Below are 23893 nucleotides of genomic sequence, written 5' to 3' on the forward strand. Positions count from 1 at the left end.
TTCCAAGCAAGTTCATTATAGAGATGTATATATATATATTTGATGCATAATGCTAGTTCAAAAATAAATCAACTAGACAGTGGGAAGGGCAAAATAAACGCCCTGTTTTTGGAGATGCGTAATATCCAGGGCTATCTAGATCGAGACTCGAGATTCAGCGATAAATTGTACTGCGTTTCAATATGTGGAACATTTTTTAACGAGTGGTTAATAAAATCTAGAACTTCTAAATTCTTTCCAAAGGACGTATAATGCAACTTTTTAAAATTTATCACTTCTTCTATTATTTCTACTACTTTGGCTCTCTTACTAAAATTAATCAGTTCCGTAGAACCTGACAAAAAGTCGGGATTACCAGTATGGGCAAACGTTAAATCAGATAAGTAGACACCAAAGAAGGGAACACATACAACTTGTCTAACGGACTTTAGCAATTGCCTGTATCTAATAAAATTCTTTGTGGAATCCATTAATGTGTTCAATTCTCTTAACAATGCTTTGGAACTTTCGGGAACTAAATGCCATGTCTTTTTAAGACGATAAACTGGGGAAGAATATAAAGCTGAAATAATTGCGGTCATTGAGGAAAAATTATTGATATCACGACAGTATTGAGCAACTGCTATGAAATACGTGATGATTTGTATTCTTCTACTAATATTTGCGTTACTAACAATGGTATAAGAGACAAAGTTTGTCAAATTATTTGCACCATTAATAAATATGGTAATATTGGGAGAACCACCAAACCCACCATATTTTTTACCCCACACTCTTTCTAAACATTCAAAGATAGTTATCTGACAATACAGTTCATGTTCTAGTAATGACAGTTGCTGTGCCATTGTAGTGGGAGTAATATCAAATAATTCTAATTTTTTAACCTCTTTGAAGATTTTGGATCGGGAAGATGATGTGGATAGTGAATGTATACTGGAAAGGAATGAACTTCCAACTTGTTTTCTTGGACTTTGATTAGCTGTTGCAACAGAGGGGTTTGTTTCCTTTTTGATAAAGACATTTTTTTCAATTTTATCTTCATCTTTTCTCCCAGTCTCTCTCTTTGCTTCTAATAACGTTCTCTTAATATTTTTTTGTAATTCTTCACATCCTTCAATGTCTTCTTGAGTCGCTGTATCTGCAAATGACTTCAATACACAGAGATTCTCTGTATAATAATACGAGGTCCAGTATTGTGAGAGAAATTTATTCATTATAGATACGACCCGAACTTTTGTCGGGAAGGCCTTTTCAACAATCCATCTATTATATTGTCCAAAACTCAAGCCATCGGGTGGATATGCATTATATCTTTCAATTAACGCCATTAAAAATTCCTTTGGGGTAAAAATACTTCTAAAAGTCAACAAGAAGACGATATTAAACCAATGATCTGAAAATCTGATATTTGTCAGATGCTCAATCAATGCATTTTTGGTTCCACCTTTCACTCTATGTTTCACATCAAATACTAATTGTTTATTGTAAATTGGTTTTAAATACCATGGTAAACCTTCATATACTGAAGAGTCATACCACACGTTTTCGGAAGCGGGTTTTTGCTGTTCCTCTTCTTGAGCGTGTGGCTCAAAAGTGGAGGTGATAGAGTCAGAAGTATTATATGATTCCTGTGTGGCTGTTTCAAACCATTTTTCATCTTCTCCTTCACCTTTCAGTAAAGCATTTGTTATGTCATTTTTCATCATCCGTGCGACATAATTCAATAGGTTTCCTCTGGCATCGATTAGTTGTTCTACTGCATTAATAATATCATCAGTAGTCTCAATGTATTCCTGCGTTGTTACCCTTAAGTAGTTTGAGATATCAAAGAATTCATCATTCTTCACGTTGACATCCTGGTTCACTAATGTTTCATATATACGGGTTGCATATTGGTTTAAATCATGAGATATTGATTCATCTACATTGATGGAAGGTTCGTAGAATCCTGTAGGGAGGTTACTTTTCATGGAATGGAAAATGTAAGGGTCCACTAGGGTGGTATGTTGAGTACAAATAATCATTGCTGTAAAGACGAAATGTAGCTTCTGTTGTGCACCATAGAATTCTCTTAGAAGAGGTACGATGGATAACAGGGAATGATCCAAGAAATCCTCTGTCTCTTCATCAATGAGAACCTCATCGTCGTTGTTATTTGGAACAGATTTGACTAATTCTTTCAAATTGATGAATATTTTCAAATTTAAATCTGATAATATTTCCATAATGAGGGCACTATTGCTGAAATCTTCGTATATTTCCAAATTTAATTCCAGATTTCTCTTCACAGAGTCTGGGTTTCTATTATTTTCCGTTACTGCTGAACTTTGCAATTGCTTTAGCCCATTTACAATTTGTTGCCGTTTCTTTTTGATCATATCTAAAGTTGTAAAATTCAACGGAAGTTTATTATTTGCAAGGTTACCATTGGTTGATGTTGATTCAAAATCTTTTAATGTGGATGCTGTGGATGGCATCCTGCCACCTGAGGAAGGGGACAAATACGGTTTAAATAAATTAGTAGTGACGGACCCTCTTCTTGTTCCGTGTAAGAATAAGTTTGCATTGGATTCGTTAACCAAGGTAGAAGTGTTAAGAGTCAACGTTGTCTGAATGGAATCAGTGACAGAGTCTGGTAAGTTTACACCTGATGCTCTTGCGATTGCCTCATACATCTTTTGAGGTACCCCGGAAATCAATTTGTCATCAGACAGAGGGAAGGCATTGCTCCATGAACCAGCATTGAACGAACCTTTAAAGAATCTAGGATATAGTTGCGGTATTGGTGCATTTTCATCATTCTCAACCGAATCATTGTTATTTGTTAGAAGGTCGAAAACACCATTTACGTCGCGTGTCAATTGAACAAATTCCTTATCTATCAAATCAAACACTGATAGCGATCTTTTATTCTGTCTTGATTTGGTGATGATATCTGTGTCCATGTATCCTTTCTCCCTTACCATTCTATCCTGATGCAAAGTGTTAAAGCAAGTGTATGCATTCAGTTGAATATTGGAAACCGCCAGCATTAACCTTTTCAATATTGTCTCTACTTGACAATATAATGCTTTTTTCAGTTTCATCTTGGAAGACAATAATCGACGACACATTTGAATATAAGTGATATAAGTCGTTGTCAACATAAAAGTTTCCTGGAATTGCTCTCTATCCAAAGTGGCGAACATTCGATGTGATTGATCGATGTAATACAAGGTCATTGCTCTCAAATGTGCATAATTCGTAATATCGTATTGTTTATTATAAAATAATGAATCATCAGCCAATATTGGTTTGGAGGGGACGCTCAACAGTTGTAGTTGTTCTTGCTCCTTCTCTTCGTCCTGTTTGGGTGTCTCCTTTCCTGAAGAAGAAGAAGAAGAAGGAGAAGAAATTATCAATTTGTTCATTTCTCTTTGCAAACGAGCTTCCTCCTGTGAGACCAAATCTTCATCTATGAGCGGCGAGATGGGTTGTGCTGATAGTATGGGTAATTCTAGGCATTTGATATGAAGTAAGTCGTTACAATAGATGACGTCTAGGGATGAAGACTTGTTCATTATTTTTGGTGTCCATTCTAGTTGTATTGATGTTTGTAGTTGGTTCAATAATGAATCAATTTCTCTCACAGAGAGTAATTTCCAATCTCTGGAAGAAGCAGCGGTAGCAGTAGAAGATGAGAGGGAGGCGGTTGTTGTTCGGGAGAGGGATAAGGGAGATATGGTTGAACTAAAAGTGATGGAATGAACAAATGTCTGTGGGAACCAGCCCCTTTTTATTTGTTGTTGTGGACTTTCTGAGATGGTGATTCCGTCCCACCATCCAGTATTTGGTTTATTTAGCACGTAAACAATCTCATTTTGTCGGAGTTGTAATTGATCACTTGAGCTGGGTGTGAAGTCATAAACCACCCGTACTATATCTGTTGGTATGCCTTGAGAAGAAGAAGAGGAGGAAGAAGAAGTAGAAGAGGAGGACGGGAAAGTTGGCGTAGTGGACGAGTCTAATGATTCTGACGCTGAAGTGGAGGAGATAGCCGTCGCGGACGATAGTTCATTAGAGGAGAAGGAAGGTTGTTTGTTCTTATTGGGATCCTTATTCATTTAGTGTGCTGAGTGCAGCATTCCAGTTTGCTTGGGTTCTTAGAAGGAGATACTGATGTAATGTAATGTACCTGAGTTTATATCAACAGATTTACGTTGTTGCACATCGGCGATTTTGATTTTAGGGGAGCCATCACGTGATTTTTTTTTGCCTAGGTTCAACAATATTTCTTCATAAAAAGAGTACTTAAAATTTTAAAGAGTATTGGAAAACAGATACAAGACGAGTCACATAATTAGAGCAATAAAAGACTACCATCTTGTATATTTATATACCAATATCCCAAACTTACTTCGCCCCCCCATGAAAACATTTAATATCTTGTTCTTGGTCGGGTATGTCTTTGGCTGGGAACAGAAAAAAACAAGTTTTAGAAACAGAAGAAGGAACTTAAAAGCTTAGTACAAATTTAATATCCAACTGGTACTGCGTAACACAATTCTTCTCTTGAATTGTTTTCGTTAGCTATGGCATGGAAAGCACGTGACTGCAAACGTAATAAAAAACATTAGAATAAATTGAACGCGTTGAAAAATTTTCGAAACTATGACGCATAATTGGTTTGCATATAAGCAACGATTTGATTGAGTTTCCCATCTAGTTACTATCGTTCAAACAGACCAAAGACGACCCATTGAGTACAGATGTCTGAAAACGTGGAAGCAAAGAAGGAAGAACAACCTGTTGTTTTAGGAGAAGACGGACAGCCATTGTCCAAGAAGGCTTTAAAGAAGTTGCAAAAGGAGCAAGAGAAGCAAAAGAAGAAGGAGGAAAGAGCTCGTCAATTGGCCGAGGAGAAAGAACAACGTGAAAAAGAAGCTGCTTTATCTGACACAGCCAAGGAACATTACGGTAAATCTCCATTAGTGCAATCCAAGGGTGCTCGTCCTGTGAATTCTCCACATAGAATTAAATTTGAATCATTGAATCCAGCTACTGATGATGGCAAGGAAGTTGTCTTTAGAGCTAGAGTTCATAACACTAGACAACAAGGTGCCACTTTGTCGTTCTTGACCTTTAGACAACAACATGATTTAATTCAGGGGCTTGTTAAAGTGCAAAAGGATGGTAGTGTTAGTAAACAAATGGTTAAATGGGCCGGTTCCTTGAATTTGGAATCCATTGTTGTCGTAAAGGGTATTGTTAAGCGTGTGGAAGAACCCATCAAGTCCGCCACCGTGCAAGATTTGGAAATTCATATTACTGATATTCATTCGATTTCTGAAACACCTGAAACTTTACCCATCTTGTTGGAAGATGCGTCTCGTTCTGAAGCCGAAGCTGAAGCCGCTGGGTTGCCTGTGGTCAACTTGGATACTAGATTAGATGCACGTGTTATTGATTTAAGAACTGTTACTAATCAAGCTATTTTTAAGATTCAAAGTGGTGTTTGTCAATTATTTAGAGAGTATCTAAGTGGGTTGAAATTCACTGAAGTGCATACCCCCAAGTTATTAGGTGCCCCCAGTGAAGGTGGTGCTAGTGTCTTTGAAGTTTCATATTTCAAAGGTAAGGCGTATTTGGCCCAATCGCCTCAATTTAATAAGCAACAATTAATTGTTGCTGATTTTGAAAAAGTTTTCGAAATTGGACCTGTGTTCCGTGCTGAAAATTCCAACACTCATCGTCATATGACTGAGTTCACTGGGTTGGATATGGAAATGGCATTTGAAGAACATTATCATGAAGTGTTGGATGTGTTGAGTGATTTATTTGTTTTCATCTTTACTGAATTAAAGAAACGTTTCAGTAAGGAGATTGAGATTGTTAGAAAGCAATACCCTGTAGAAGATTTCAAATTACCAGCTGACGGTAAGATGGTTCGTATTCAATACAAGGAAGGTATCCAAATGTTGAAGGATGCTGGTAAGGAAATTGGAGATTTTGATGATTTGAGTACTGAGAATGAGAAATTCTTGGGTAAATTAGTCAGAGAGAAATACGATACTGATTTCTATATCTTGGATAAGTTCCCCTTGGCCATTAGACCCTTCTACACCATGCCAGATGCTGAAGATCCAAGATATTCCAATTCCTACGATTTCTTCATGAGAGGTGAAGAGATTCTTTCAGGTGCTCAACGTATCCATGATCATGCATTGTTGCAAGAAAGAATGAAAGTGCATGGGTTATCCAGTGAGGATCCAGGTTTGAAAGATTATTGTGATGGGTTCAGTTACGGGTGTCCCCCACATGCCGGTGGTGGTATTGGGTTAGAAAGAGTTGTTATGTTCTTCTTGGATCTAAAGAATATTAGAAGAGCCTCCTTGTTCCCAAGAGATCCAAAGAGATTGAGACCATGAGTAATTAAGTAATTGTGTAGTTTACGTGGGACGACGACGTTAAATATGATTTAAGATAAAACAAAATAAAACAAAACAAAACAAGCGCAGCGCGATAAATGACCGAGCACAATTTCATATATATATATATATATATAAGCGAGGGAGCGAAACACAGAATGTTGCTAACACACGCAGCACAACAATAGTGAGGCATACCACAACATAGCATAGAAGAACGAAAACATGTCAGGAAACCCAGGAAGTTCGCTGAGGGCACTCTCGCCCACCCCGCCGGAGCGTGGCTCGTTCCCCTTGGACCACGACAACGAGTGTTTCCAGCAGATGAGCGCTTATTTGGAGTGTATGAAGCTGGTCAAGGGACAGAATGCCCCCAATTGTCGGTTGTTGGCGAAGGAGTACTTGCAATGTCGGATGGATCACCAGTTGATGGACGTGGATGATTGGAGCCATCTGGGGTTACCCGGGGACTCCCCCGCGCCGGGTAAGCGCTGAGTCTTTGGGAGCGAGCGGCTGAGCGTGTTTGTGTGTGGTGTGTGGGTGTCTGTTTCCCGTTGCCAGCCGATTTCAGGGGTTGGTTCTCTCCTCTGATTGGCTCCCGGGAACTCCACACTTTGATTGATCGATTAACTAATTAATTTAATCAGTCAATTAATTAAATTATTGTCTGTCATCTCCATCACTTGGCTCTCTGTTCCTTCTCACGGCACTCCCTCACTCCCTCAATCAATCAATCAATCAATCGTTCAATCTGTATATATTATACTACATTACCTTACACTACACTACACTACATTACATTACACTATATTCACAATACTGCAACTACAACAACCCCTCTGACACCATACAGAGAGTGCGCCGCCCCTCTACCCTCTATACAATCACATGTCCAGCAACGACAACTACTCTCAACAACAGACCACCAGGAAAAGAAACAGAAACAACTTGAACATGCTGCTGTCTCCCTCAGAGAATAATAACAATAGCACCACACACGACCAGGCTGCTGCCTCAGGTCAGAATATACTGGACGAAATGCTCGCTAGGCAGACAAATTTCCTGCAGGATAACTTCAAAGACGGATTGAACTTGAATGACCCAAATATTAAGGCGTTTCAAGAGCTCACAACAACTACAACGGCTACTTCATCCTCTTCTAATAACAATAACGTGAACAATAATAACGTGTTTGACGATGATGACGACGACGACGAGGAACAACAGGATAACGATATTATCTTCATAAAGGAACAACCAATACTCCCTTCTTCTCCTTCAAACTACACCGCTTCAAACAAGAAATTCAAAAAGCAAAGAACAATCTCCCTCCCACAACTACCGCTATCCAAATTGATATACGATAACTCACAATTGAGCCTCATACAACCAAGAACCCAAAACTACGATGAATTGTTGCATCTGACGGGATCATCGGCAAAGACTTTGAGTGGCAACAAGACAATTCAATTAAATGTCGTGCATTCCACATCTCCATTCTCAAATAACTTGAAAAGTCCAGAAATTTCACTATATTATACTTCTTCCGCCTCATCTGCATCTTCTTCGCCATATTCACCTTCATCTTCCATATCAAATAACAATAAAAATGATAATTACATCGATACATCATCATCCACCACCACCACCACCACCACAACAGCAACAAATAAAAAGCAAATAAACTCCAAGATTGCAAAGACAAAACCATTAAAGAAGAACATAATATCATCATCCATTAAAAAACTAACTGCAACAACTTCTCACCCATCACCTCCTAAAAAACCAAGATTGGGAGCCAAGAAGCAACAGCAACAACTACAACAGAATAACTTCCAAACGGATAAGGACGGTCATTACATATACCAAGAAAATGACATCTTTGGATCTCATGGAAGATTCATCTCCAAGGAACTATTGGGACAAGGGACTTTTGGTAAAGTACTCAAATGCATAGACACAGAAAAACCAGCTACTCACCCTTACGTCGCCATCAAGATAATAAGAGCCGTCGATAGATATCGTGAGGCTGCCAAGACGGAACTTCGTGTCCTACAAGAAATTATGCAGAATGACCCACAGGGACAATATCAATGTTTACTATTGAATGAAGCTTTTGATTTTAAAAATCATATCTGTCTGGTTACTGACCTGTATGGGAAATCACTTTACGATTTCATGTGTAATAATGGTATTGCTAGATTCCCCGGATCTCACATCCAAGCCATAGCGAGGCAACTTATAAGATCTATTTGCTATCTACATGATTTGGGAATCATTCACACAGATTTGAAACCTGAAAATGTCTTACTTGTTGATGAAACGTATGTACAGAGAGACCTATCCCCCACGATAAAGGCATCCCTATCCAAGAGAAGAAGGGAAGCTAGTGGAGGTAAGAGGAAAATACTAAGGAACCCGGAGATTAAAATCATTGATTTTGGAAGTGCCGTCTTCTACAATGAATACCATCCACCTGTGATCTCCACACGTCATTATAGAGCACCGGAGATTGTACTTGGGTTAGGTTGGTCGTTCCCCTGTGATGTTTGGTCCATTGCTTGTGTCCTGGTGGAATTGATCATTGGTGAATCATTATACCCGATCCATGAAAATTTAGAACATATGGCAATGATGCAAAGAATTAATGGGGAATTGTTCCCAACTACAATAATCGATAAAATGTTTTATAAAGTATCGCATAAGTTGGGTAATTTACCAGTCGATTTAAATACCACTGTCGTGAAACATTTCGATAAATCAACATTATCATTAATTTGGCCAGAAGTCGACAATAGGGGGAACGTAATCACAAAGGAAAAATCTATAAAGAGAGTCATGGAATCGTGTGATCGATTGGATGTATTCATTTCTAAATTCTTGAAATTGGATTACGGTGAAGCAATTAATATCAATTGGAATTTATCACCGGAACAAAATTGGGAATTGATTAATTCCAAAAATTTATTATCTTCATGGTCCAATGGTAATGGAAACCCATCAACAAACAAATTGACAAAGGAAACTTTCTTATTTTGGTACTGGTTTATTGATTTACTAAGGAAAATGTTCGAATTTGATCCAACAAAGAGAATTACCGCAAGAGAGGCCTTGGATCATGAATGGTTCAATTTGGGGATATTAGATGAGGGGATATCATTATTTGCAGACAGAATCTAAAAACACATCAAAGATTAACAAAAAATTAAACACATAAAAGTCAAAAAACAACAAACAACAACATTTATATACTATAGTACTTCATCTATTCATTCATATATAGATATTCTTCGGGCCAGGTTTAAATAAATTATATTCTTATTATCAACATTCTCTTCACAGTCTATATTTTCATAATATTACATATCACTATTAACAACTACTATTCCATTTATTTTAGTCTAGCATTTAAATAATCAATTTCTTCTTTCAAACTGGCCTCCTCCACGGTCTTCACCAACTCCTTAGTACATTTAGCTACATCAAATACAATCCCAGCTAATCTCTGTTTGAAATGTTTATCAGCATAATCTTCATCACTTTTTTCATTCTTAACAAGAATACCTTCACGATTCAATTCACAAAGAACAGTCATACGACGTCCACAATCTTCCAAACTTTGAACAACCCATATACCATGCTTCTTCAAATTAGCATTACGACTTTGATTCATAGAAACACTAGTGGCATCCACCATTTGACTAATAACTTGATTAATGGCATTGGATTCCACTCTTAAATCACCCTTCGTAGCTTGTGGTTCCTTAATGGAACTTAATAGAGATTGAATAGTGGAGATGACTTGCACTGTTTGATGTTCCAAATACAGCAATAATTCAGATAATGTGTTATCAGGATTCTCAATATCAAATGCATCCACATCGAAATCATTTTCGTCTTCTTCGTCTTCTTCTTCTTCCTCTTCTTCCTCTTCATCCTCACTTCCAGTTTCCTCCTCCTCCTCAGAAGACGATTCTTCTTCCTCTTCTTCTTCTGACTCAGATTCAACAACTTTCTTCCCCGTAGCATTCAATGGAACAAATTCATAACTTTCATCCTTTTCTCCCTCTCCTTTTTCCTCTTCACTAGATTCATTATTCTCCAACTCCTGTTCCTGCTCTTTCGCAGGTTTGGATAAATCAACTTCTTTAACACGCTCAGGCTCTATCTTATTCTGCGGTAGCTCTACAACAACTTCAGGTTCTGGGTCTTCATGTACAACCTTCTCAGGTGATACAGGTACTTCTTCTTCACTTTCGACTTTAACATCAGTTGGAGGTTCCTTGGTATCTTCATCCTTCAACGATTCTACATCATTGGTCTTTGCAGGAGCAAACACCTCTTCTTTTTCCTCTTCCTTTTCCTCCTCCTTATTATCCTCATCACTTACCTTGACCACAACAGGGTCTACAGGACTTGCATCCGGTATCACCTCCTTAATCGGGGTCTTTGCCTCATTGAGTTCCGAGAGTAACCTCATCATATTATTATTATTAGTGGCGGTAGTAGTGGGAGAGGTGCTCTTCTGGAGTTCCGGTTCGTGTTCATTCTTCTTTAATAGAGGTGTAGGTTGTTCCAAGGGCACTACTATTTCCTCCTTCTCCTTCTTAGGTTCCGACATAGTGGGATTCGCTATAAAGGTAGAATTGGAATTAGAGCCATCTCTAGAGTTGGGTGCCGTATTCAAGGAGGGAGAAGGAGAATTTACCCTCAGGGAGAATAATCCTGTGGAGGATGGTTTTCTGGAGGACGCTGGTGAGGTGAAACTAGGACTGAAGGGGGCCTTTTGGGCAATCTTTAATGGTTTCACGGGTGACCCATCGAATTCTTCATCGTCATCTGCATTGATAATACCTGGTTTTTCAAAAATTGGTGTTGATTTGGGATTAAACGTTGGTGTGGAAGGTAGTTGATCCAGGGCATGATTTTGATCCTTGATTGCTTTAGCTTGTGGTAGATTCAAATTAGAGTTATTGTCCTCACTCTTTGCATATTCATCTGTTAGTGGTTTTTCCGTCGTGGTAATGTTATTAGTGGACGATGGTTTTAGCTTCGTTGTCTTGATTAAATTACAAAGAGCAAATACAACATCAGATAAAGCTGCATGTATCGTAATTTTGGGTAGTAATGTTCCATATACTGAATAATATCTGACAGTCGTGATCAGATGTGATACACTGGCGGTCAACAATACTATTTGGTCTTTAAATCTGGGTAAATTCACTAACGTAATTATTTGAGAGATGACATTAGAAATTTGCGATACCCTTTCAAACAAATTCCTTCCAAAGTGATCTTTATCATGGGTCTGCCTTAACGTAGTAAAAAATTCGCTAATATGGTCCCGCGTTACTGTGACTAATTCAATTGGAATATAACCATCTTCAGCAATGAAAGCCAAAATAGAGCTTTCAGCTAATGGATCTACGTCTAGATCCATTTGCTCGACTTTAACTACCGGGCTTCTAACCGGTCTGGACTTTAATTCTAATTCAGATAAACTTTGCTTTAATTTTTCATTTTCAATGGACATTTTCGAAACTTGGGAGTTTAAAGAGATCAATTCCTTTTGCATTGATTCGTCATTTATGGGCTTTTGTATTGTTGTCTTCAAGTTTTCATTTTCATGTTTGATCAAAACCAGTTCATTTCTTAACGAATCGAGATCTGATAATAAACTTTTATTTTCTTGGGTCATCTCATTTAATTTGGATTCCAACTCACTTATTTTCGAACTATCAATGATATGAGAATCTCTGGTATCGTCAGCAATCCTAGTAGTAAATGAATCAGGGAGTATTGTACCGAGTGAAATACCATGATTATCAGTATCATCATTAGCAGTGGTGGGTAGCTGTAAATTAGAGTTTTTAATAGAATTATTACCAGGACTTATACCCTCACTGGAGTTATGGTTAATAGTTTCTTCGGGATCTATTATCCCGCTCTCGTTATGGTATGATGGAATAATTTCAGTAGAAGATTCTGCGACTTCGCGTGCCTCTATATTTCTATCGTCATTTATTGTTGGGGCAGTTTTTTCTTCAACTTCTTCTTCGTCTTCGTCTTCCTCCTCTGAAGACGTCCAATCTATCGAAGCTTTCTTAGGTATAATTAATGACGTTTGTATGGAGGTAGTTGCTGGAGGCACCGTAGATTGTGAGTCTTCTTGTTCATTTTTCGTAGACGACTCTTCCAGTTCAGGTACTTTTGTTGCTTCTTCGCTTTCCTCTTTTCGTTCTGGTTTAGTCAATTTTGGTATTACCGGCTTATCATACTCCTCATAAAGAGTGTCCTCCTTGGCATTATCGACCTTATCGGTAACAACTTTCTTATCGAATCCTCTTCTTTTAATTTCAAATAATATATCATCCACTAAATCGTTGAATCTTGTTTGTGACAGGTTAGCTAATTTCTGCCTAGCCTGGTTTCTCTTTACATGGAAATTTTCTTTAGGTGACAGAAATCCACCTTCACCCTCAGCACTTCCTTGGTTCTCCTCTTCACTAATTCTTCTCTTCAACTCGTCGGAGACATCAGTACTCAATTCATAAAATTGCGATGATGATAACCTTAACAGCTTAGCTCTTGCCTTCTGGGCTCTAGCTGAACCGGACCTGTCACGTTTCTCCACTCCTGTAACCTGGAAGAAAGTACTCAATGATACATAATATTGATAAAGGTCCTTTTCGTGCTCCTTCGTGAACGGCACAGGGTATGAATGGTTGGTCATTGTCTGCGATAGGGGGGAAGATATCCCTGCAGTTGTGCTGGAATTCTGCATTTTTTCCTCTATCGTCTATACAGTTGAAATGTAATTGGCAATTGGATATTATTCCCACTGAAAATAGTCAATATTGTGAGAATTGTATAATTTTTTTAGTGCTCGTAAAATTTACATATGTCTTTGTAGTGAAAACCTTTGAAAAATTTCTTTGAGGAAGCAGACGATAAAACGCGTAAACGCGTAAAACCAATCGAATATAAATCTTCATGCCATGAAGACGTAATAATTGAGAAAGCAATAACTGGAGAAGAATCATCTAGATAGACACGCTAAAAATGAGTGAGGCTCACTTGATAATAGAAGCAGCTAAGTTTAAATCTGCTAATGAATTAGCTAAGGCAGCCGCCATCTATGCGGAATTATTGGATCAAAATTTTGATGACCCAAACCCTGATCATTTATTTCTCCTGGCTGATAACTTATATAAGATGGCAATCCAAAATAATGACCTCTTGATGGGCGGAGGTGATGAGGAATCTGACGAGGGTTCGGAGTCTGATACGAATAATGGCGCAGGTAATATATTTCAACAACATGACGAGGAAGAGGAAGAGGAGGAAGAATCTGATGACGATGAGAATACAAAACCTGCAATGAATCCAATCTTGTACCAATTTGATCAAGAAGAGGAAGATTTATCTAACGGAGATAGTGATTACGATGAAAGTGAACATGATGATGTTGTTGATGTGAATGACGACGAATCGTCTGATGAAGAACAGGAGGATGACATGCCAGCAACTGCCGAATTGCAAAGTTTCAAAGAGTTCCTGGAAGGAGATTTAAACGCAAATGCTCTTGATTTATTATTGCGAGCACATGATCTGTATCTTGGATCATCAATCGACCATAAAGAATTACCTGAAAAGCGCAAGTTAAAGATCGCCGAATTATTAAGTTTAACTGGTGATATCTATCAAGAATTCGAAGAATTCGACATGGCTTTGAAGAATTATAAGTATTCTTTGGAATTTTACGAGAAATGTAAGGATACTACCGTTCAAGAAATAATAAAAATAAATTGGAAGATATTTGGTGCGTTAAAATGGTTGGACAACTCAGAGGAAGATAAGATGAAACAGCTAAAAAAGGTAGAGTCTATTATCAAAAAGCATGGTAATGGACCACAGGCAGGCTTGACAGAATTTTTACAACTGATTGAGGAAGAGATGAATGAAATCAAGGCAGACTCCGAAATGAAGAAAACGGGACCATCTAACAAGAGGAATCCAATCCAAGCCGGATTTGATTTGCCGTCTAATACTACATCTGGGAAGGTAAACGACTTGTCAGTGCTGGTCAAAAAGAAGAAATCTAAGAATGGATAAACTATTTTACAATATTCATCATTTTTTGTAACTATAATACTTATTAGCATTTGAATTTTATGGGGTTACCCGCAAAATGGAAGAAAATTGGAAGGATCATTTTAACACAAATGACAAAACTGTATACGTATTACTATCATTCCTGATTCATTGAATGCCCAAAAACTCAAAGCCATTAGATAATTGAGTTGAATACCTACGTTTATTTACCAATATGTCTTCCTCTTCTCACAATAAAGCAACTACCAAGGACGAGATTGCCGCCAAATTGAATGCTGCTAAGAACACCCCTTATCGCAGATTGACGAAGTTGGCCAAAACTTTGCAATTCTATTGGTTCCTTGGCCATGGTGTTACACTATTTGCAAGTTTGTGTTATTTTTTGTCTTTTAATCCTAAATTGTACAGGTTAGCCTATTTGGGTGTCCTGCAATCTTTTGGTATCATCATTTATCAGCAATACTTCCTAAAACATACTAAGAATGCTTCTCCTGCATTGAGAGTCTTACAGAATGAAGATATCTTATATTTCATTTTGGCTTCAATGTGGTTACTTACTCCAGTTTTTTCTCTTTCTTTGGTTCCATACATCTTATTCTCTATTTTCCATTATTTGACTTACTTGCAAAATACTTTGTTACCAAAGGTGCTAACCCAAACCAAAGATGCATCTGGTAAGATTGAAGAAAACAAAATTATTGGCATGATCGGCAGATTTAATGCTAAATACAATGAGAGATGCATGTTCTGGGTTGCCTCCACTGAATTGTTGATTGAAATTATATTGATCTTAAGAGCCATTGCGTTCTACAGAAGATCATGGATCATGTTTGCTCTATTTTCTCTTTTCATTAAGATTAGATACGAACTTTCCAAATATACAAAGACTGCATTCGCCAAATGGAGAGTTAGAATGGATGGAATTATCTCTCATCCAAGTGTCCCACCAAAGATTAAGGAAATTTATAACTTGATTAAGACAAAATTGATTCATTTATCTGGAATTCCTTTAACTAGTGCAAGAGCAGCCACCACTGAGGCATCAAAGAATCAGTGAGAGTTATGTTGGATTATATGTATTTCCTATATTACTTAAACGTTTAGAATTAAATAACCATATAAAGAATGTTATCGAGATGATATATAATTTTCAAAGTTAATAATCTGCTGGTAGAAATGCCGAACTACCAGAGCCATTAAATAACATACTTGCCAAAGAACTATCGGGTCTTTGTTTAGGCAATTTTCTAATACCATTTTCATAACTTTTCTCCACCAAAAACCTTTTGGTGCTATGCTGTTCTGAGTTCTGTTTAGAACTTCCCACAGCCGAGGGGAACGAGGTAGGTGGAGGCACTATCTTATGATTAGGTATTCGTGAATCATGTTCCTCAGGGTTAAGATTAAACGGGAATTGGGTAGTTAAACTGTGCATTCGATCTGTACCGTAGGATAATGTCTCCGTATTTTCATTACGAGCAGATTCATCCATAGAACTTGAAAATACTGCGGAATTTGATTCTATCCAAGGTAGATGTACCATTTGTGGTTGCGGTTGTGGCTGTCGTTCATCAACATTGTTAGTGGAACCAATTTTTTGCTCAATATCAAAGTCTTCATTATGCTTAGTCACAGCAACTGCCTTTTCAATGGAGACATCACCCTGGTTTGGTGGTCTAGGTTCATCCTTTTGTAAACGATATAACGCATGGGCTGGTGCCATTTTATGTGAATCTCTAACTATGTTATTAACTCTGCCAGCTATTAGCTTCAAACTACAACACCATGGGATGTCCTTCTTGATGTCTTCATGCTCGTCTGTCACATTGGTGTCATGTTTCTTGGTGGACGTATTACTTATCTCTCCAACATTTTTTTCATTTTCTTCTGAAGCTAGGTCGGATTTAAAATTTTCATTAATGTACTTATCCAATTCCTCAATAACAATATTATTGGGACGTTTCATAAATCTATCATGTTTCATTATCGTCTTGATACCATTAGTTTCCAATATTTTTAAGAATTTAGAAGATCTAAATTCTTTACCATCATCAACATAGACGTGCTTAGTAGAAAGTGGAAAATGATATAATAAGACCTCAAAAATCATAGCGATGGCATCATGGTGTGTGTCATCTAAGATATATAGCCATGTATATTCCGTGTATTGGTCCATAATATGTAGAATTTGGCTTTTCTTTTTATTGTCTTTGGGACAACGACAAGATCGATCCTTCAGGTCAATGATATCTATCAACAGATTTTCAAAAGGAACTTCTGCTTTAGGATTATCGTCTGGGACATATATGATTGGAACACCCTTAGTGACATTACACTTTAGGCAATCATAAGTCACATCCTGTATCAATTGTCTTGTAATACCAGACATTTTTTCTCCTATAGCATCATGTGTAGCTGCAACACCTCTGTGCCTTGCTTTCCTTTCTGATTCATCAATATCCTGTCTCCTGTGGTACCGTATAATGAAGAAAGTCATCAAACTTGGTGGACACCACATTTTAGGACTTTCGTCCCCTTTAGATGCTTTCCTGGCGTAAATCTTTTCATCTATCACTACATATCTGGCAGTGATATAATCACAAAAATTCTTTAGTTTACGTTTCGATCTACTAATGGCGGTACCTTTATTCTCAGCTCCAGTATATTTTGAGAAAACAGCAGCCTTCAGGGACTCAGGATTAAATTTGTTGGCTAGTAGTAAATCGGCAATCAGATCATTCATCACCAAAAAAGGAAGCATCTTATATCTAGTTCCATGGCATTCAGCCAACAACGCCAACTTGGTGTAAGCTTCGAATTTCCCGATCATCTTCTCATTTAGCGTACTGTATTCCCTTAAAAATAAGTTATACTCCTCGTCGTTGACGTTCAACCATTTTTTGTATTCATCAAGTGTCGGCATGGTTAGTGGTAAAAGTATTGTGAAAGGATATTCCCTTGTCTGTGAATCATTTCACTGACTCGGTTTGTTTATTTGCCTGCTTTCCTTCCTATATTTATTAAGTTCGATGTTTTTCATGGAGATAGCACACAATCGACTTAATGAAAAATTGATGAATATGACAAACAAGCCGCTAGGTAATGTTAGCTACGCTTAGTTGAACTGAAATCCAACGTGAAGATCAATATGAGTTTAACTAAGAATCAAATATCGCAGATCCAGACAAAGGTTCTATACAATGAACAAGATACCGCTTCGACTAGATATATGGAAACATTATCTCGAGTTACCTCGATAGCGGCTTCTTTGCTGCATGGAGAAATAAAGCAAAAGGACATCGATGAAATACCACTATTAGACCAATTGGTAGATATAAGGTATTCTGAATTGCAGGCCAATATTGACGTTAAGAAAACGAATTTAGAGAATTGGGAATCTGTTAATCAAAATGTCGTTGAACATTTCGAAAATAAAAGCAAGGATATAGTTCCTGAATTACAACGTTTCAATAAAAATATAGTGGAGAAAATCACAAAGCTGAGAAAACTATATGAGTTAATTAATATGGTAAATAGGGAGGTGGAAGATTTATCTGAGGGAAGAACTAGTTTAGTTGTTCCAAAGGAGACCTGGATTGATGAATTAGGTCCAGACCTAACAGAAATTTTGATTAAAAAGAGATATCTGAAGAAAACAGATATGGAAAAGGCAAATAAGCTACAGGGGAAGGAATTGCTACGTGCTTACGATGATTTTTCCAAGGCTCCAAAGGAATTAAAACGAATCAACGAATTGATGAGAACTGACATAGATAAATTATCTCAAGATGTCAAGACATATAAGGACAAATGGTTAAAAGATGCTGAAATATTTAGCAAAATTAGTGCAGTTCTAAAGGACGAACTGATTAAGAGAGATTTACAAACTAAATTGAATGGTAATGAATCTGAAGAAGAAGAAGATTATGATGAGGAAGAAGAAGACGAAACCAGGTTCAGGAGGCAACGACAAGCTAACTCGAATGAGGAACTAATTGATCAAGATATGGAAGAAAGAGAAGAGGAAGAGGAAGAAGCGATGGAAAATTTTGAGCAGGACAATGATGAAGGACTTCATAGTGAACTTGAGGAGGATATAGATCATGACGATGATGTTCTTGATCATGGGAATGATGAGGAAGGAAACCTGATTACTGAGCAACAAGACGACTTAGAAAGTAGCCCGGATGACGAGCATAGCGGAGATGAAGAAGAACCACTAGATGAGACAGAGAAATCAAAGGGCGATTATCATACAGATGCTGCCCAATCGCCCGAGGACCATCCTGAAGAGTTTGTGGAAACTAACCAATCCGATGTTGAAGAAGAAAGCAATGAGAATGAAGAACAACTGCAACCAAAAGAGGTAGCTATGAATAGTCCTGATCTGGATAATTAATACCTCATCTTATATAAAGTTAGTCTTTAATAAACTTCATACACATTATTTGGAACAGATCGCCCGAGCAACCTAAACATTCAACCTCAAAACTGTAAACATCTATGTAGGTACATATGAATCCGATGAAAATCATCTATTTTATAATTGGAATAATAATCTTTAATATAGAAACATATCAATTAATAATTGTTGTACATGTTAAATCTTATATGTTATTGTTTTTACACAGTTTCCAAGACTTCGTCCTTGAAACCAGAGACCTTCTTACCCTTTTCTTCACCAGAAGCTTCACCATGCAAAGCCATCAAAGAACCTAAGTCGAACTTTGGTTGTTTCAATAACTTAACCTTTCTAATGTGAACATTTTGCAATGGGAAGATATCCTTGGTAGCATTTTCGATTTCCTTGTTAATAACTTCTGGAATCAACTTGGAGGTCAATTGGGCTAAAGTACAGTTTTGAACTTCCTTGGTCAAGATTTCTGAGATAACCTTTCTGATGGATCTGATGTGAGAAGATTGAGCGTAAGCGTGTCTCTTAACTTGGTTAGCTTGCTTTCTGGTGAAGGCAATGGCGAAAACTCTCAAGACGTAGTCGTCAGAGGTCTTAACGGTGACATTGGCTTCAATCAAAGTTTGCCATTTTCTAACCATGGATCTCAATTTATCAGTAGTGAAATCCATACCGTGGAAGTTAGTCAACAAGTTCTTACCTTGGACTTCATCAACTCTTAACTTAATCTTTCTGAAAGAGTGGTCTTCAGAACCTTGCAAGTCAGCCAAACAAACTTCAACGACTCTGCCCTTTAAGGCATCGGCAGCACTCTTCAAACCGGTAGACTTGTTAACCAAAGTCTTACCGACATTTCTGTTTTCAAAAGTGGATGGGGCCTTAATATCGAACCATTCCTTTCTGGTGAATGGGTCAACAATCTTCTTCTTCAAACCCTTCTTACCCTTGGATAGTCTCTTATTCTTACCAACAGCCATGATTAGTTTAGATCGGTTTACTGGTCTTGTTTACTCAATAACTTGTACTAGCAAACGGTCAATGCTACTAATCACTATTAACTACTTTTTTCAATATCTTCAGACCAACATTTGGAATGCGCCGGTACACAATTCGTGGCGTCCAGAGGAACCTTCCGTCTAAGCGCACTTCTTGCTGGGCTCACACCGCGAAAGTTGAGCCAAACAATTTCTGTCTGTCTTTCTGGAACGGATCCAAAATTTTTCACCGGTGGATAGGTCTTTGGAACGATGTGCGGGTGTTGAAAAAAACAGTCTTGGAAATATGGTTTCTTTTACGTAATCCAGACATTATACGTTTCTTGAAATGTGTCACTCTTGGAAAGACAGATAATGCACATCCATTACAAGGTGATATTAGCAAAAGTCCTTGTTCTTGTAAGTTGTTTATCCAGGTCGGAAAGGTCAGATGCCCAATTCCTCACCAGCTGATCATGAACCCATTCCAGATGTCAGAAATCAAGTGGATCTACAAATTGGTCTAGTAGGTGATGCGCAGGTTGGGAAGACTTCGTTAATGGTCAAGTATGTCCAAAACATATTCGATGAGGAATATACCCAGACTTTGGGAGTCAATTTTCTGAAACGGAAGGTGAAACTGCATTCCACCGATATAGTGTTTTCATTGATGGATTTAGGAGGACAGAAGGAATTTATCAATATGTTGCCCATCGCGGCTGTCGGATCATCTGTTATTGTATTCCTATTTGATTTGACGAGACCTGAGACATTGAATTCTATCAAAGACTGGTATAGGCAAGTGAAGGGGTTGAATGATATTGCTATACCGATCTTGGTGGGGACCAAATATGATCTCCTTATAAATTTATCCGCCGAATACCAGGAACAGATATCTACAGCAGCTATTGATTATGCTAATGTGATGGACGCTCCTCTGATATTCTGTTCCACGGCAGAATCTATTAATGTGCAAAAGATATTCAAGATAGCTCTGGCGAAGATATTTAATCTTACTTTGGTTGTTCCAGAGATAAGAGATATCGGAGATCCTCTATTATTATACAAGGAATTAGGAAATAACATTCAGAAGGTTAAACAATCAAAGTCTCCGCAACGTCTATCGTGAAAAGAAAAATAGCAATGACAGTAATGCATGTATTATATATTTTAATCATTAAATAAAATTACAAATCTTTTAAAATCTCATCTTGATCAATCGCTCTCCTAACATCCTCCAAGGCGACGTTAAACTTCACACAACTGATTCTCTCATTTTTCATATTTTGCTTGATAAGAATTCCCGCTTCAATCAATTGATATAAGAGATAATCCCATGACTGAATCTTGAGTTGAATCTGAGATCCCTTTTTACCATCTCTATATAATGTGTCGTTAATGCTGACAATAAATTTATTATTGCCATTGACATCCATGAGAAGTCGTATTTCATCAGTTACATCACCCAATGGCTGTTCATGTAGGCCAGTTTTCTTAATTAGGTTTAATAATGCAAATAGGAATAACTTGGTAGTAAAAGATGATCGATTAATAAAATTGACAATATTCGAGTTAATTGTTTCATTTAACGCTTGCATGATATGTCTTATATGCACTGTTTGTAATTCTTCTCCATCTTGATTATCTTCAAGTTCATTATCTTCTTCATCTGTAATATTTTCGTTCTTAGCTTCTCCATCGTAGCCAAACCCATGTTTCATCATATAATGCTTTTCAGCGATCTCAGCGGCTCTTCTACATACCTTTAAAGCTCTTCTTGCATCACCACTAACACTGGCAACTTTTCTTGAAGCAATCTCAATCGCATCTGGGCTCATTTGCAAACGAATCTTCTTCATATCAGAATGTTTGATGGGATCATATTTCACACCATCTTCAATTTGAATCGCACTACCAGTTTTTGCATCAACATAAAAATAGGTGTCATTAAAACCAGATAATCTAAACTCAATAATGTTTTTAAGTTCTTCATGAGTATAACCAGTAAACATAATTCTTGTGAACCCTATTCTTGAAGAAACTTTATTCCCCAATTGCCTTTCAGGTAAATCCATAGTGTTGGCAACGGCTATAACAATAAGTTTGGCATTTTGATATGTGGTCCAATTAAAAAAATTATACATTATCTCTTGATTCTTGGTGACTAGCGCGTCCAATTCATCTAATAGGACAACTATAGGATACTTTTTCCCCTTGGGCACTTTATTAAAATAAAATTCTAGTGATTCCATTGAAGCGCCCCACGTCAACCTTTCACCAGAAATCTTATTCCAAAGAACTTCATAGCTATCGGTTGGCTTGACCATTTTTAACCCATTAATTTCCACATATTGAAATTTAGGAAGCTCTTCCTGTTTAGCAGAAGCCATGAGATCTTTGATCACCTCTCTCACAGTTAATGTCTTACCTACACCAGGTGTCCCAGCAACATAAACTGTTGTAGCGGAACTTGATTCAATAGCACTGTATACACTCAAGTAAATTGATGCAAATTCATTCTCACGAGCAGGTAAGTAATTTTCAAAATTCTTTGATTTCACAATTTCTTCTTTCCCATGAGATGAATATAATTGTTTTTTGACTTTAGAAAAAATAGTCTCAACTGCATGATGATTTTGGGTAGTTTTCATTATATTCTCCAACTTCCTATTGGTTCGATCTACTTCATCTGAATCCTGGTTAAAAGCCTTGAGCTTTTTCAAATCAGGAATATCCTTAATAGATTCGTAACGTTTGGAAAAGGCTGTGTATTTCTTCTTAGCACGTGCAATATTTTTCTTGGTAAACTTCCTAATGACGTTTGTATTCGATGCTCCATTGGGCGTAGTGTTTTTTTGGAAAGTTAATCCATGAGGGTATCTTCTAATCAACCCAGAAGCATTTTTTGGTGGGCGTCCCCTTCCCCTTTTTATTCCAGTATCTGAAGATTTATTATTTCGTTTCCTACCGATACTCTCTGATTCAGATATATAATCGTCATCCTCAAATAATTCTGAATCTGAGCCTGAATTCTCAGCATCATCATTACTAACATCATCAGCAGAGCTAAAATCTGACGAATTACTGTGGTTCGCTGTTTCATCATTAGAAGAATCACTTTCACTTGCGGAGCTCAAGATGTCATCGTATTCATTTTCGATTTCTGCGTAGCTACGCTTTTTTGGTGTCTCGATAAGAAACTCCTTTGGAAGCTCCTTAGATGTGTCAGTCCCTCTCTTCTTCGGCCACGCTATGTCTTTTATATATTCTTGAGCCTCCTTTGGTGTTAACTTAAGCATGTTGGGTATCTCTTCAATAAGATTAATTGGGACCACGTTGTCAGAAATGGGACTAAATATATATCTAACAAAGAACTCTTTTTTCAAGTCTTTTTCCTCAGTATCGTTCAACCAACTATCGAAATTGGAGACTTTGGCTAATGATATGAAATTGGATAATTTGAGTTCTGCTGGTTGTAATGTGAAATATAGCTCGTTTTTGTCCACATCCTCTGCCATTTTTCTATTTACCTCCTCTCTTGTATCCAGATTTTTAACCACTTTGGGTTCAAAATTACTGTAATATGTGACTGGATCTAATTCAAACCATCTTAAATACGTTAGTGCCCATAGCTCCACCACATTGTTCAAGGTATTCAGTCTAATATCATGCACCAAGTATATCGAATAAGTATCCAACTTTTCATCGTTCATAATAATGTTGTCACCACGACCAAACCTCAATCCGTCTGATTTTCTTTGAAGGTAGACAAGTTCCTCTTCATTTCTTCGATGACGTCGTCTTTTCTGGGTATTATCAATAATATTACCGAACCCATCGGTTGTTATAATTTCCCAGCCTTCCAGATCCTTCAATGAATGCGCCATTCTCCTTTACGCTAAGTGACCCTTATCCGTCTATTCTGTATGATCTGGATCACATGCGGATCGAATTTACATTTGTTATTATTCTATGTAGCTTCA

The 23893-nt window shown here is 37.4% G+C and overlaps 12 protein-coding genes across 12 annotated transcripts; 7 read left to right on the top strand and 5 right to left on the bottom strand.

The window, feature by feature from the left end:
* Positions 1–131: 131 nt before the first annotated feature.
* NCAS0A05970 (uncharacterized protein) lies at positions 132–4103 on the bottom strand (the record flags this gene model as incomplete). Its single annotated transcript, XM_003673490.1, has 1 exon — positions 132–4103. The coding sequence occupies one exon, from the start codon at positions 4101–4103 to the stop codon at positions 132–134; it is 3972 nt and encodes a 1323-aa protein (XP_003673538.1).
* Positions 4104–4748: 645 nt separating this feature from the next.
* Positions 4749–6407, top strand: DPS1 (aspartate--tRNA ligase DPS1; the record flags this gene model as incomplete). The annotated part of the gene is made up of 1 exon (XM_003673491.1): positions 4749–6407. The coding sequence occupies one exon, from the start codon at positions 4749–4751 to the stop codon at positions 6405–6407; it is 1659 nt and encodes a 552-aa protein (XP_003673539.1).
* Positions 6408–6632: 225 nt separating this feature from the next.
* On the top strand, positions 6633–6902 carry COX19 (Cox19p; the record flags this gene model as incomplete). The annotated part of the gene is made up of 1 exon (XM_003673492.1): positions 6633–6902. One exon carries the CDS (start codon positions 6633–6635, stop codon positions 6900–6902), a length of 270 nt encoding a protein of 89 aa, XP_003673540.1.
* A 393-nt stretch (positions 6903–7295) lies between these two features.
* KNS1 (serine/threonine protein kinase KNS1) lies at positions 7296–9587 on the top strand (the record flags this gene model as incomplete). The annotated part of the gene is made up of 1 exon (XM_003673493.1): positions 7296–9587. The coding sequence occupies one exon, from the start codon at positions 7296–7298 to the stop codon at positions 9585–9587; it is 2292 nt and encodes a 763-aa protein (XP_003673541.1).
* Positions 9588–9798: 211 nt separating this feature from the next.
* SPA2 (Spa2p) lies at positions 9799–13191 on the bottom strand (the record flags this gene model as incomplete). The annotated part of the gene is made up of 1 exon (XM_003673494.1): positions 9799–13191. One exon carries the CDS (start codon positions 13189–13191, stop codon positions 9799–9801), a length of 3393 nt encoding a protein of 1130 aa, XP_003673542.1.
* Positions 13192–13469: 278 nt separating this feature from the next.
* Positions 13470–14522, top strand: HIF1 (Hif1p; the record flags this gene model as incomplete). The annotated part of the gene is made up of 1 exon (XM_003673495.1): positions 13470–14522. The coding sequence occupies one exon, from the start codon at positions 13470–13472 to the stop codon at positions 14520–14522; it is 1053 nt and encodes a 350-aa protein (XP_003673543.1).
* A 214-nt stretch (positions 14523–14736) lies between these two features.
* Positions 14737–15579, top strand: POM33 (nucleoporin POM33; the record flags this gene model as incomplete). Its single annotated transcript, XM_003673496.1, has 1 exon — positions 14737–15579. The coding sequence occupies one exon, from the start codon at positions 14737–14739 to the stop codon at positions 15577–15579; it is 843 nt and encodes a 280-aa protein (XP_003673544.1).
* Positions 15580–15678: 99 nt separating this feature from the next.
* Positions 15679–17445, bottom strand: NCAS0A06040 (integrase catalytic domain-containing protein; the record flags this gene model as incomplete). Its single annotated transcript, XM_003673497.1, has 1 exon — positions 15679–17445. The coding sequence occupies one exon, from the start codon at positions 17443–17445 to the stop codon at positions 15679–15681; it is 1767 nt and encodes a 588-aa protein (XP_003673545.1).
* A 225-nt stretch (positions 17446–17670) lies between these two features.
* On the top strand, positions 17671–18921 carry MFT1 (Mft1p; the record flags this gene model as incomplete). The annotated part of the gene is made up of 1 exon (XM_003673498.1): positions 17671–18921. The coding sequence occupies one exon, from the start codon at positions 17671–17673 to the stop codon at positions 18919–18921; it is 1251 nt and encodes a 416-aa protein (XP_003673546.1).
* A 224-nt stretch (positions 18922–19145) lies between these two features.
* Positions 19146–19913, bottom strand: RPS1B (40S ribosomal protein eS1; the record flags this gene model as incomplete). Its single annotated transcript, XM_003673499.1, has 1 exon — positions 19146–19913. The coding sequence occupies one exon, from the start codon at positions 19911–19913 to the stop codon at positions 19146–19148; it is 768 nt and encodes a 255-aa protein (XP_003673547.1).
* A 448-nt stretch (positions 19914–20361) lies between these two features.
* TEM1 (Ras family GTPase TEM1) lies at positions 20362–21039 on the top strand (the record flags this gene model as incomplete). Its single annotated transcript, XM_003673500.1, has 1 exon — positions 20362–21039. The coding sequence occupies one exon, from the start codon at positions 20362–20364 to the stop codon at positions 21037–21039; it is 678 nt and encodes a 225-aa protein (XP_003673548.1).
* A 58-nt stretch (positions 21040–21097) lies between these two features.
* Positions 21098–23797, bottom strand: ORC1 (origin recognition complex subunit 1; the record flags this gene model as incomplete). The annotated part of the gene is made up of 1 exon (XM_003673501.1): positions 21098–23797. One exon carries the CDS (start codon positions 23795–23797, stop codon positions 21098–21100), a length of 2700 nt encoding a protein of 899 aa, XP_003673549.1.
* Positions 23798–23893: the final 96 nt, after the last annotated feature.

The sequence above is a fragment of the Naumovozyma castellii genome, chromosome 1, assembly GCF_000237345.1.
Source record: "Naumovozyma castellii chromosome 1, complete genome".
Taxonomy (NCBI): Eukaryota; Fungi; Ascomycota; class Saccharomycetes; order Saccharomycetales; family Saccharomycetaceae; genus Naumovozyma; species Naumovozyma castellii.